This window comes from Elaeis guineensis, chromosome 5, assembly GCF_000442705.2.
Source record: "Elaeis guineensis isolate ETL-2024a chromosome 5, EG11, whole genome shotgun sequence".
NCBI lineage: Eukaryota > Viridiplantae > Streptophyta > Magnoliopsida > Arecales > Arecaceae > Elaeis > Elaeis guineensis.
This window is the reverse complement of record NC_025997.2, coordinates 2,824,348-2,838,434: the sequence shown is the minus strand read 5'-3', so window position 1 is coordinate 2,838,434 and position 14,087 is coordinate 2,824,348. Positions and strand designations below refer to the sequence as shown.

The 14,087-nt window shown below is 40.0% G+C and overlaps 1 protein-coding gene and 1 pseudogene across 1 annotated transcript; both read right to left on the bottom strand.

Moving 5' to 3' along the window:
- Positions 1-1,196: 1,196 nt before the first annotated feature.
- Positions 1,197-2,304, bottom strand: LOC105044404 (uncharacterized). The gene has a single exon (XM_010922282.4). It carries the CDS (start codon positions 2,067-2,069, stop codon positions 1,407-1,409), a length of 663 nt encoding a protein of 220 aa, XP_010920584.1. The 5' UTR covers positions 2,070-2,304; the 3' UTR covers positions 1,197-1,406.
- A 1,674-nt stretch (positions 2,305-3,978) lies between these two features.
- LOC105044549 (target of rapamycin complex subunit LST8-like) lies at positions 3,979-10,579 on the bottom strand (annotated as a pseudogene).
- Positions 10,580-14,087: the final 3,508 nt, after the last annotated feature.

Genomic DNA, 14,087 nt, shown 5'->3' with positions numbered 1-14,087 from the left:
TACCATCATGGTACATTGATAGCTGATTTCAGTGTGGCCCATATGCATGTATGCCTGTACTCGAGCACCAGCACGGTGCATGCTAACACCTTTAGATACTTGAAGGCTACCCTTAGCAAAATAGTAATAAGTGATGCCTTTGCTTGATAACAAGAACATAATAATATATAGTAATTGATACCCTGTTTGGTTTGCGGAATGGGCTGGCTCTGGGACCTGAGCATGCTCAAAAGCATGTGCTAACCAGGTGCATGCTGCTTGGTGGGCCAAAGGCATGGAAAAGAGATAGAAAGTTGGATTCTCTTTACCTTTCCCTTTGCAAGTCGCCAGCCACCTTTTTCTTACCATACTCATCATTGTATCTTCATCTCAAGGTTTAAGCACCCCGTCATCTCCCCATTCGGAGCATCATTTCTGCCGGCTAATTTCAGTATCCCCCCTCGCCCATCGTGGAGATTCGGTGGGTGTCATGAAATCATTCAGGAAATAGGAAGAACTAAGAATTTATAAAACAACAAATTAAGAAAAGTATCAAAGATTTGGAAAAATGGGAAAAACACTTGATAAGATTGGATGACATATAAAAGAATATAAATAACTGAGAATGATTTGGTACAACTGCTTGCTGATGTAGCTGGTATATATGGGGCGGGTTGAGACAAGAAGCTTATGAACATCTAATTTTTTGAATAATTTTACAGAATTCACTTTTACGTGCATGTATAAATGAAAAAAGAAATTTTTAGGATCATCTGAGTACAATTCATGAAACACCGAAGGAAATCTAATGAACAATCTGATAACACTATAATTATTCGGTGATTATGGTGCATCTAGCAATGCCGGACTCCTCTGGAGCATTCAGCTTCTCTGATCAGCCAGTACCTATATCTTCCGACTCTCGAGGCTCATACCTCATTCATTTGTCCTGCCAGGATTTCTTTAAGACCCCAAAGAGTCCCCTCCGCTTGACTCACTGGAAATAATCTTTCCCATAAACCATCATCTATACTCTTGCATACAGAAACTCTGACACCCTTCATCCTTGGATCTCTAAGTTGACTGGCAAGTGGCAACAGATCCATCACTCCAGCTTTGGAACATAGCTCATTATTTCCCCTAGTGGGGTCTCTTTGGATAAGCAATGTGAACCAAAACACAAAACGTTTGGGCTTAAGCAAGAAATAACTCAGGGCTTGTATAACAGGGTTCGAAATTTTATAATCAAGGAGGTACAGTTGTTCTCTAAGCATCATTCAACAAAATCCAATTCACTCTGTAATGAAGACGTACCATCTCACACCTAGTGAGAAAAAGAACGAAGAAATTAATGTAGAAGAAACAAGAGAAGAGTGAAGAGCATAACAATCTCGAAATGCTAGGATTCAAACAAAATGGAGAAGATCTCAGTGCGCCATGGCGACGGGTGGCGAGAAAGAAATGCTCCTCTGGCTTGGCAATGCAAGCATAGCCGTGTGATCCAAGAAATCCTTGAGCTCCACCACAGACTCCAGAATAGTTCTCAGATCCTCAGCTCGAGGGAAACCAGCCATACCCAGCCGCCGCACAGCGTAGAGATAGAAGGTGAGACATCCTTTCCTGAACTTGAACCTCGCCATCTCGCACCCTGTGAGCCCCCGTATGAGCTTCCGGTTCACCTCCCCTAGCGGAATCATTGGTGGCCAGAGACGGTCCATGGCCAGCTTCATGTTCTCGGTCTCGAAGACGAAGAGCAGGACCTTGGACTTCTTGGTGCCGAGTCCGAGCGTGAGGGTGTGCCACGCGTGGTGTGCTAAGATGGTGAAGTTGGTAGGCAAGTAGGTGATGGTGGAAGGGAAAGGGAGGCCATGGCTCCGGCTCTGGTGGGAACTGGAAACGTCGAGAAGGCTTAGCAGCTCGAACGGGGCAGCGCGGCGGACGGTGAAGGATTTGACGATGAATTGACCACCGAAGCGGATGCCTTTCACGTCGGAGCTCGGTTTGAAGTGAGGATCTGTGGTGGATTTGGATTTGGATTTGGATTTGTTCTTGGTCTGCTTCTGTTGCTTCTTCTTCTCCTTTTCTTCCATGGAGCCGCTTGGTCTTTACTCTTTGGTGGGTGTAGCTGAAGGTTTTGTTGCACCTCCAGAGGACTAGACCTACCAAATATTAATGAGGTGGCCAGTTACCAAAAGAGTAGAGACGTCAGGAAAGGCCATCTTCTGCTTCTATAAACTATAAACTAATGGTATTTTCTTAATGTTTTCTTTTGGACGGGGGATGAGAGATTCGGTGTGGATGTTGGGATTCTGGAGAGTTTAATCATCGGACAGCGTGTTTCTTGCCCTTTATGGGATGTTGGTGTTTCAACGGAGCAATGATGGCTTCCGTTACTATTTGTCCACGGCAGATGGGTATTCTATCCAACTAAAGCTGGCATCGTTCAGTTGTGTGCGTGAATCCTATCCAAGTACATGTGGATTACCCCAAAATCCTCGCAATTAGAGCCCCATAATCATGGAAGCATGCCAATAACAGAGCAGAACCACTGATTCAGGTTCATTAATTCCTTGAAGTTTTGGATTCTAAAATGGTGATTGTCCAAATGCCTGATCTTTGATCTGATCAGTACGATTTCAGGGGTGTCACAGATCTAAAGATGAACAAGCGAACTAAATTCCTTGTAATGAAAGCAAAAGGCAGTGACATAGTATTGCCTATTTCTCACAGTGATTCAAGATTTATATCCATATGTCACAGCGCAGCTAACCTACTCGGCTGGGACAAAGAACGAAAGGTCTATGAGGGACTGATCAACCACCATTGTTTGCTGGTAAGTAGGTGTGACATAAAGTTAGCTGCTCTTCATCAAAAGATCGGAGATGCTTCCATGACAAGATTAATGAAGCTCTAGTCTATCCAACAACGACCCAGCATCTGCTGATGCCACTGCACTGGTGTGCACCCACTTTCCTCTCTCTCCTTTTTGGCCGACAATAGTAGATTGAATCGGCCTATCGAATTGTAGATTTCACTTGGTGTTGGTACTAGAAACGAGAGGGTGTTCTTGGATCCGTTCATAAATATAGCATCACGTTGCTGTCTTTTTTTTTTTTTTTTTTTTGGACAATCTGTCTGCTAACAAGTGATGGCTGTTTCATAACTAATGGATAAGGTTTTTGTTTCCGACGTCAGCAGATGTAAACAAATCACGAGTTTGTTCTCGTACAAATTAACCAGCGAGAACAGCAGAAATCTCGTGCATAGCATCTTCCTTTGAATAGGGAAGGCTCTATTCATTTCGGCCGACAGAAAATATGAAGATGTAATGTAATGAGTACAGATTCTCACCGATGCCAACCAATATCTCACGACATAATAATCTATAAATAAATGAATTCTGCTGGTTGGCCACCGACTTGTTCAATAAATGAAGGCGCACTTCGTGAAAGGATCACTGTTCCATTCCTTTGGGTGTCCATCCATGGATACAAGATCCAGATGTGGGGCAACCTCTCATTCTCACATCCGGATATCCAGCCGAATTCTGCCGTCTGAGCCACCCAGAATTGGTCGACACTTCTTAGTCAACTTGGGAAGTGAAAGATAGGGACTTGATTTCTTCCATCATCAATTGAAGACTGAAGACGGTACTTGGGCATAAGCAAGGTCAGGGTGCTTCTGGACTATTGACCTGACTGAATGATTGAATGGTAAGCATGAGTTCTTAAGCATGAATTACACAACAATAGAAGATGCTCATGAACGCTCTGCATGCTGACTGCTGACATATCAATTAACAATCCCCCCGGCCCCGACACAAACCAACGGAAGAAGCAACCAACCAACCAACCAACCAACAACACTAGAAGAGGCATGTGCAAAGCTGACTGGTCATAGAAACTTCATGAGACTGAAAAATAATAAGACCAGAAACAATTAAGAGGATGTAACTATCAAATTTTATTACCCATGAATGACATCTGTACCCAGATAAGATCATGATGGTGGTGATGCAGCATCATCGAGCACAGCGCAGCGGACAGCTGCTTTGTGGTGCCCTTGATAAACTCTAATGGCTTCCCTGGACATCGTCCACAGTCTCATAGTTGTATCAGAAGAAGCTGCGCATCGCCAAATTTGATTATGTACATGTTCACACAATTGGATTGCCCAATCAAAGATGCAAAACAAGAATAGTTGGGTATACTGTATCTACTACCTCTGATCCCATAAGCACCATCCATGGAGAACACACAATCCCGGACCCAGTGCTGGTGTCCTGAGGTGTTCAGAATCCATGAGGGATCATTAGCAAACATAGGGATCTGGGCAGAATATCGAGAGAGCTGAGAACTAGCTTGCTATCTGATGAAGGTTTTCTTACCTGTTAAAGTTCGTTCCAAGGTGAAACCATCAACATCAGATATTTTAACAGGATGATCAGATAATGCAGTGGCAAGATACCTAGAAATAGTTCCACATTTTAAGATCCTAAAATATGAATACTGCATTCAAAAGGACCTGAGTTTTCCGGACAAATTGCTCTGTGGACGATTGTTTGAAGGATGCTGTTGCGGCCAATCCCCCGTTCGATCACCGGTATCGCACACCTGCAAAAAAAGTCCTCATAGACCGGAGATGCCTCCGGTGGGGACCCTCCGACGGTCAAGTCAGAGAGGAGACTAGGCAACAGTGAAAAATCAGGGGCTCAGCGAGAGAGAGAGAGAGGAAGAGAGAGCTCAAGAGCTTAGGAGCGCTTTAGAAAGCTTGAGAAAACTTGCTCCCTTCAAAACTTACTAAGACTGTTGCCTTACCCCATTTTATAGTAGAATGCGGTATGGTCCCGTCATTAATGGTGCAGACAACTGGAGAGCTGTCAAATCGTCGGGAGCTGTCAAATCGTCGTGGGTTATCAATCATTGGGATTAGTCCATGTCCTTGGCAGGACAATATCCCAGGACGGCCATACCGCATGTCCCTGACAGGACAACTACCTACAGCGGTCGTACGGTGTTTGGGTGGGCTGACCGACTATATGTCGGTAATCGACTGTGGGGACGTCGGGTGATGACCCGGAGACACCGTCGGCTGGTCTGGTGCCTTGCGGAAGTCGGACGTTGGTTGCCACCCCCTACAGTGAGTCGGTAATTTCGGCTCGACCGCTTGGCCAGTCGAGAACAGTATGAGTCTGTTCGGTCGACATATCTTCGGTCGAATATCGTCGGCAGCCATCGTCGGAGTCATCCATCGGTTCGATCGGTAAAGTCAGGCGTCGGTCGGACCGGTCCGAGGATAAGTCGGCGTACAGGGGTCGGTCGGTATATCCCAACAGTTGCCCCCCCCACTCCTGAGTCGGATGTCGTAGGCCTGCGTTTCCACGTGGGCGACGGCTTTGGGCGAAAGGACTGGTTTTCCATCACGCCATGCTCTGACTCTGACAACCGTACCAACGAACAATCCGGTGTCAGACGTCCTATTGGAAACACGAACCGCCGTCTCCTCGAGAACATGAACCGCTGTCCTCTTGGGAATGCGAACCGCCATCACCTTGGGAACACAAACCGCCGTCGGTTAATGAATTCTGAGACGCGATTTTCCCGCCACGTGTCAGGGGGCTATTGGGTCAGTACCGTTCACGCGGATGGAGGCGACATGGCTTGATCTGGGGGCAGGTGCGTCGAACCATCGGACCGAGGAAGGATCCTGGCGCTGCCACGTGTCGGCATCCGAAAAGCCCTCGTTCGGCGCATTTTCATCTCAACCGTTGAAGGGCCTTATATATATACGGCCACTTACATCCAAAACTTCACTTTTTGCTGCAAATCCATTCCTGGCGCTGAGACCTTGTCGAATTGTCCCCCAGTTCCAGGTAGTTGTCTCCATCCTCTTCTTTTGAAAGCTCTTCTTGAAGCTTTTCCGTTCCTATCTCCTTGCCTCATTTCTCCTTTGTCATTTTCTTTTTGTTGTCCTTTCTGGGGCTAGCGTTATGGCTAGAACCTCTCCTCGAGGAAGTCTGTCGGAGAATCCGACCGATGATTTTCAATCGACCCCGAAGGTGGAGGTTTCTTCACTTTCGGGGGCAAACATCGAACGGCTCAGGGAGCAGTACGGCATCCCATAGCAGTTTGAGCTCTTCGCCCCTGGGGCTGAGGGTCAGGTTAACAACCAGCCTCCGGGCCAGGTGGCCTTTTATGTCGAGGACCTTCGGACAGGTCTTCGCTTCCCGAATTTGGAGTTTGTCCGAAACGTTTGGGATTATTACGGGCTTTGTCCGGTGCAACTGGCGTCGAACTCAGTCCGGTTAATAATCAGTTTTGCTCTGTTGTGTCGGCTTTTGCCGACCTTTCCCCACATCTCCCTCTTTCGGGCGTTCTTCATCCTCCGACCCCACCCGAAAGCCCGAGGGTGGTGGTTCTTCAACCCCCGAAAAGGTCTTTCGTTCATCACCGGTCTTCCATCGTCGATCCACGGGTGGAAGAACGAATTTTTCTTTGCTTTTTCTCCATTACCTTGGGAGTTCCCTTCTCGCTGGGGTGACCCTCGGACTCAGCCAAACGAAAACAGTCGGGTGGAGGCTGAAAATCGAGAGGACTTTCACCGACTGAAGGATGTGTCGGTGCCGAAGCAGAGGGAGCTCGTCACCGAGCAAGCTCTGTATGACGTCGGTCTGAGTTCGGTTCTCCGTTTAAGTACAGTTTGGTCTATCGGTCGTTTTTTGTCTTCTTCATCCATCTTTGGACTTGTGCTGATCCTTTGTTGAAATTGCAGGCATGCCGTCGAGAGTGAGGCTGACAGACGGACTGGTCCAAGGATAAGTCGGCGTACAGGGGTCGGTCGGTATACCCCAACAGATGCCAACGAAGAAAATGTAGCAATCTTAAATATTTTACCCAGTACAATGTCATGATGGAAGTTTATACTCTGGATGATAAAATACATGAATTTTCTATTACTAACTGCTAGATAAGTCTGAGATTAAATACTTCTGAGGATCACAATATTCTGGTGAAAGTAGGCATTTCAAGATGTGGCCATCATGTGCTTGCAGCTTATGGAGCAGTTTGAAATACGTCACAGTCTGCAGCAGGTTGAATGCCAGTTTGAGAATCAAAATGTTGCATATCGCTATGCATAAACCGGACACCGGAACTGAGATACCTGTGTTTCGTTGAGCATGCTTCAGACATAGCATGTTCCACAATTATTTGTAGTAACAAACATGCTGCCATCCCATATTACTCTTAGAGACCTCACAGCTGTTATCAGTCTCTGGTACCCGCACTCAAGTGAATAACAGGTTCAACAGAAACCCTTTTTAAGGGGAAGTCTCCTTGAATAAGATCAGTTAATTCTCAGGAATACATGCAATGACGCTTGGCAACTTTCACCATCTTACTATATTATACAAGTACTTACCAACTCACAGCTGCATGAATTTGCAGTCAGATCCCACACCCGTATGCTTGCATTTTGATCACCACATATATTAATTGTCTCTGCAAAATGATAGTGCACATTGAGGGATTCTTCAAGTTGACAAAGACAAATTTGGTCCCCTGCTTAGAATCACTATAACAGGATAGAAACTGCAGCAGTTTCCGAAAGGAGAGGGGTATTGCTAGATCAGAGTATTAGGCCCAAGCAAAAAAAAAAAAAAAAAAGCCGCATGCATGCAGGGCACACAGAAAGGGAAGCATTCGGTCTCCAAGTATGAGATACTGAATGATAATCAAAGATCTATCAATAGTTATACCATACAATATGTTCTATGATGTAATGGTTTAGAAATTGGTAGAATTGGAAGTAAACTGTGGGCACCTTTAGTGAAATGTTTGAAAAATTTGTCCAATAAAAATGATATCAGAAAGCTGATTTAGTAGCAGATTGCGGCATGATCACATCATTAAAAGATCCGCAAGTAGCATCTAAAGTTGAACCTGATTTGGATGTAGAACCACTGAGTTAACAGCTGCTCGACTTTCATATTCTCATTGACAAGTCGCACTCCTGAAACAGGGATGCAGTAAATAAATCACGAAGTAGGAGAGGATCAAAATAACTAGAAACTCCATAGTATTAGTGTGCCCACGCGCAATACATGGTCCTTTGCAACTTCTTGTTTTTCAATAATATCCTTCAATTTTATATCTTTTACTATTCTTCATACTTTAGAAAGCTTCTATCAACAATGAAGTGACAGCATGAATACGAAATGCAAAGTCAATTTACTTTTGATAATCAGCAAGTCAGGGACCAATTCAACATATGTAACATCTGCAGATAACAAATGCTAACTGGAAATTGGAAAATTGACAACGTTAACACCTCCACAACAAGATCCAATGAAAACAAGCTGTTTCAGATACCTTAAATCCCGTATTTTTACTGTGCCATCTTCGGAACCTGAATACATCCAATTCCAAGTCACATTGAAATACCACAGCTATAAGATTATTAGTATGGGAAGCATAGTCTGTAATCAAAGCATTAGAATAAATAGTGTTACAGTCAAGGGCTCATAGATCGGCACGTGAGGTATTATCCGCTTTGGCTTATGACTATCTTTGGGCTTCAGTGGGCTTTGGTCATTTAGAACCTCACCGTTTTGTCCTTTAAAAGAAGCATCATTTGGAAAGGATAGTCCCTTCCTATATAAGCTAGATTCTTCTTTAACTCAAACTAATATGGGATTAAGGATGTCCTTTTTTCTACGCCACAATATAGCCCCCCAAGCAAGGAGGAATCTATGTACTCTCACAGACTGTGTCTGTGTATTCCCACAGAGTGGTGTTTAGGAAAAAAGAGCCCCACAATCCATGAAGGGTGAGGTCCTTCTTCTAGCGCCAATCTATTACTGCAAGACTCAAAATCTAAAGTAGAGTTGATCAACTAGAGTGAGCCTGGGCTGAAATGATCCTTGTGACTTGGTGAGAATTCTTCCAATCTACAAAATTAATCAAGAAATCGGATGGGGATCCTCCAATTCTTGATCCTTCGATGCTTAAGTCAGTTCGAGCCTTAAGAACAAGGATGAAAAAAGTAGAAGAGCAAGAGAAATTGAGTAGAACTGGATGGAAGCTAAGAATTTAGCCTAATTTTTTATCAGCAAAGTCTCTCCTAGTTTCAAAGAGCAGAACTTACCAATGAAAGATCCCTAACCCTCTATTTATAGAGAGGTTGAGAAGACCGTTTTAGAGTTTGTTAGGTCTTTAGAGGAGTCTGTTAGACGGTTAGAGAACCACCTATAAATGAACTAGCGGACATCTGTGTATATGAGCTGGATATGAGATCGTGGCCAGCTATGCTTGGTTGAGAAAATCGCTGCGGACATTCGCAGAGCGATTGAGTCCGTCACTACAATAGTTCACCTCGATAGATGACCGGAGTGAAATAAAGATGTCATAATATTTATCCTGGATAAAGAGGCATCAGAGTTCAGGTCGGTAAATACTCGATCTGAATATTTTTTTGTTAACTGAGACGTCATCCGGACAGAATACAAGGGTGTCCTTTATTCATATCAGTAAAATACCGAACTGAATTGTCTGTCAGAATCTGGCGCTTTTAAATTGACATTTCTTTGATCTCGTATGATGATGTCACGTGTCTTGAGGCTGGTTTAATGCACCAACAAATAGAAATACCCATAACAAAGTCTATAACCCTTTCAAACAAAAAGATGACTGGCTAAAGGCAGCTGGACTTGAGGTGGATGTGAGGATTTCCAGCTGCAGCTAGGAGTCGCTCATCGGCATTTTTGTCCATCCTATGAACTTGCTGCAGACATCTTGTATGATAAATCCGGTTATAGTCGTTAAAGGATTTAAGATCATTGAATTTCCTAATTTATGTCATGAAATATGTGTGTGTAATATTAGAGCCTGGACAGTTCTAAAATATAAGAAATCACTAGGATAGGGTAGGTATGTATCATATATGGAGCTCCAACTCAAAGTCAAAAATGAGATACAAGTTGCATAAAAACAACTTCCAGCCGAATGACAGAACATGCAGCCAAGTTTTATCTGTATATCATAAAATTTAATGGAGCAACATGTTAACTAATAGCAGCAAATACTAGCCACATCTTCTCATCAAAATAGTAATCTTTTGTCAACTTATCAGTATATTACATAATAATCTACCGAAAATACCGAGTTCGGTGCAAAAAGAGGCGCAAGGCATCCTAGGTTGCATGAAGAATAGCAAACAAGCCATGTACCAGCAAGAAATGCACACATACTGCATTTTAATACCAACACGAGCAGACAAAACTACAAAGCTACCATATTTATCTTCGCTCAAAATCCAAATTTAAGAACAAAATCGTTGTCTGTTGTATGGTGTAACAAATAAAACTAAACTGAAGAAAGAAAGAAAGAAGCCAGTAAAGTTTTTAGAGGAAAAAGAAAAAAACACTCACAGAATCCGGGTACTGAATGTTGCGGCAGCACCGACCGCTTTTGGCCTTGCAGGATCACCGAAGGTTGGCTCATCGTGAAGCCCCGAGCCCTGCCCCATCTCTCCAAGAAATCTTTTTCTTTTTCTTTTTCTTTTTTTTTTAACCCTCGACCACCGAACCGATAGCCTTGCCCATCCACGGGATCATGACTCGGCCTCAGCCATGAATGAGATCTTCCATCTCTAGCAATCCATTAAAATGAGAGATGGAGAGCTGTACCTAAAACAAAAGAAGGAAAGAGAGAAAGAAAGAAACAAGAAAGAGTGTTGGAGAGAAGCGTTGAGCCAAGAGAGACGAAGAAAATCAAACAAGAAAAGGTTTATTAGAAGACTGAGTAGTATAAATCGCAGTCAACGACCTCCAAATACACATTTTGAAAGTTGGTGCAATAACTCTTTTATTTTCTATCAGAAAAAAAATAATTATATTATCTGAATAAAAAAATAAATTAGAAAAAACTATCTATTTGAATTTGAGTTTCAAGTAAAAACAGCTACGGATTTGAAACATAACTTAGAAGCAACTATCCAAATAGGGGTGAAATAATCCAATTACTTTTACAGTTATAAAACAACACTAAATTATTATAAAATAATACTATACTATTATAAAATTATACTGTATTATTATAAAATAATATTAAATTATTATAAAATAATATTATAATAAAAAAATACTACACTATAATAATGTAATACTACCTTATTGTAAAAGAATACTATACTAATATAATACAATAAAGCAATACTACGTTATTATAAAAGAATACTATGCTAATATAATATAATACTATATTATTATAAAGAAATACTATATTAATATAATACAATAAAGCAGCACTGTATTATTATAAAGTAATATTATATTAATATAATATAGTACTACCTTATTGTAAAGGAATACTATACTATGATAATATAATACTGTAATCTTTTAAAGGATATAAGGGTATAAGGATCATTTTAGCTGAAATGAATAGTTATTTTTAATTTATGTTTCAAATGGATAGCTATTTTTATTTGAAACTCAAGTAGATAGTTACTTTTAAGTTGAAAGTATAGCTAAAAATTTATCTTTAGTTCTTTAAAATAAAAACAATATATGATAGTTACAATACAAGAGACTCTCTACATGGAAATGGAATAGCAACCACCGAAGAGATTATATAGATCAAAACCAACAAAGGGACCACCCCAGTAGATAGCATATACATTAAGACTATAGAAGCAAGTGCAACAGGATACAAGATAGCAACCAAGACACAAAAAAAAAAAAAAAGCATGAAATAGTTGTATCTGTCACGGAGTTGGAGGGAAAAACTCAAGAATTTCCTTTCCTCTAAAATTTTGTAAAAATTTTGTTATAATTTTAGTCCCATATTGGAAAAGAATAAACTCTTTTTGATATTTATCTACCTTCTTTTTTTTTCATCTTTATCCAAGTCAAAAATAATTTTTTATTTTTTATTTATTATATTTAGATTTTTTATCTTATTATTTTAAATTATCACTACTGTAATGGTTAATTGATCGTTTGACCAAACGGATATATCTCTCTTTGATCAGTCATTTTTCATTATGGTCAACCAATTAAAGTATCCATTTCTTCGTATCTTCCCATGTTTTAAATAAGATCACGTGTTCGGATGGCATGGGGCACAAAAAATAATGATTGTATTTTTTTTCTTAAAGTCTTTGCGTTCTCTCTTACTTTCTCTCTTTGATGTATTTAAACACTCTTCTACTTCTTCTTTTGTTGAGTTTGGAAAGTTCTATCAATACTCTCTATGATCATGCTTCAAGAGAGAGTATCCCGATCATATCTTAGGATAGAATTTCTAATAAACACCAACATGAAGATCAGAAATTTATCTTAGGACAGTGATCATATGCTTCTGAAATTTTTTTTCTTAAATTATATAGGCCAATCCAACTAGATCCTAGATAAATCAATTAAAAATCTTAGCTATATCATATAGTTTAGATATATTCAAAGTTTATCGAAAATATTATTTAAACACTTCTCTATTTGATAAAACTTTCTTGTCAAAGTGATTCTTATAATAATATCCGAGTCCCAAAATAGCCTGCCCAAATAACAAACTAGTGAGATGTAAGAAGCGGCAGCGATGAACATGAAATATGACAAGCAAAAATAGCTTAGTAATCAGAACAGAACATGCACAATAGTAAAGTAAAACAGCAACACCACCTCCGCCTATAACAACCAAGAAACTTGCAAAAATGATCAACTAAGTCACATAAATCAAAAGAAACAACCCAAAGTATCCTGCTCATACGATAGAGATGAAAATAGAGGAATAAAGTAGACCGACAAATATGAACGATGGAAATCTCATTCCCCACCAAATTGCCCAAGCATCCACTAAAATAAATGATCCAGCTTAATTTCCATGCATATATTTTTATACAGACAAAATCACTTCAACAATTGTAAATATGATAAATAATTCATATTACAAAGTTGAGTATGTGTGAAATCCCCAATGCAAATGGGGATTCGCTATGAATATCCACTTGGCTCATTATTTTTGTGATAATAGCTTACTTTATCACATCTTTTATATTTATTTTTTATTTGTTATTTTTTAATTTTTAGTGGTATCAAAATACTAGTTTGTCTACATATTTTATTTTTCTCCAGATGAATATATTCAGAAAATATCTTTAGTTTCATATGTATATATTTGTAATTTATAATGTGTGCCACATCGTCTCTAATAATGATTATCATGTATGATCATTATAACCAATGGTCGACATTATCGATGATGTAAGCAGCGGTGGGTATCATTAGCAGAGATTTGCTAATAGTGGTAGCTAGTGATAATCATTGGTAGTGGGTGGTGGTTGAAATTGTCATTAATGATAGATAAAATTAGAGATCATCGATAGTGATGGTTATGATAGAGATCAAAATACCATGATGCTTAGATATTTTTTTTATTTTTTTTTTAAAATAAATATCTTCAAAATATACTTTTAGTTTAATATATGTGCATCAACAATTTACAATGAGCATTATTTTTTTAAAATATATGCATCTTCTATAATGATAAATATTTACCACCAATCCTCAATGGAGATCATCAGCCATGGTAACTGATAGGGAATATCATTGATGGGCAATGGTGGAGATAACGGGCAAAAATAGGTGATGTTAAAGATCATGGACAGTGGATGATTAACATCATCTTCCATTATGGATGGTGGTTAAGGTTTTCAATAGAAATAATAATATAGGGATCAAAAAACCACAATACCTAGATATTATTTATGTTTTTTCAAGAAAATAAATCTCCAAAAAATACTTTCAAGTCTATATGCTTATAATATATGCATCGCATGCATCTTATTCAACAATAATCATCCACAATCTATCAACATGGTCGTAGATAGTGATAAAGATCATTCAAAGTAGTTGCGAATAATATTAATAGTAGAGGATGCTAAAGATTTTTCCTTTTTGGTAGGAAGCCATAATATATTTTTTTTTTGGTGAAAGACATTAAAGATTGCCGGTGATGATAGACACCAATAGAGAAAATTAGCTAAGAAGGTTGTACCAATCAATCGTGATCGTATAAATTAATCTCGATAATAGGTGATAGCGATGGAATCAA

Coding starts and splice junctions, on each gene's coding strand:
- LOC105044404 (XM_010922282.4), bottom strand. CDS start 2,069: ATGGAAGAAAAGGAGAAGAAGAAGCAACAGAAGCAGACCAAGAACAAA.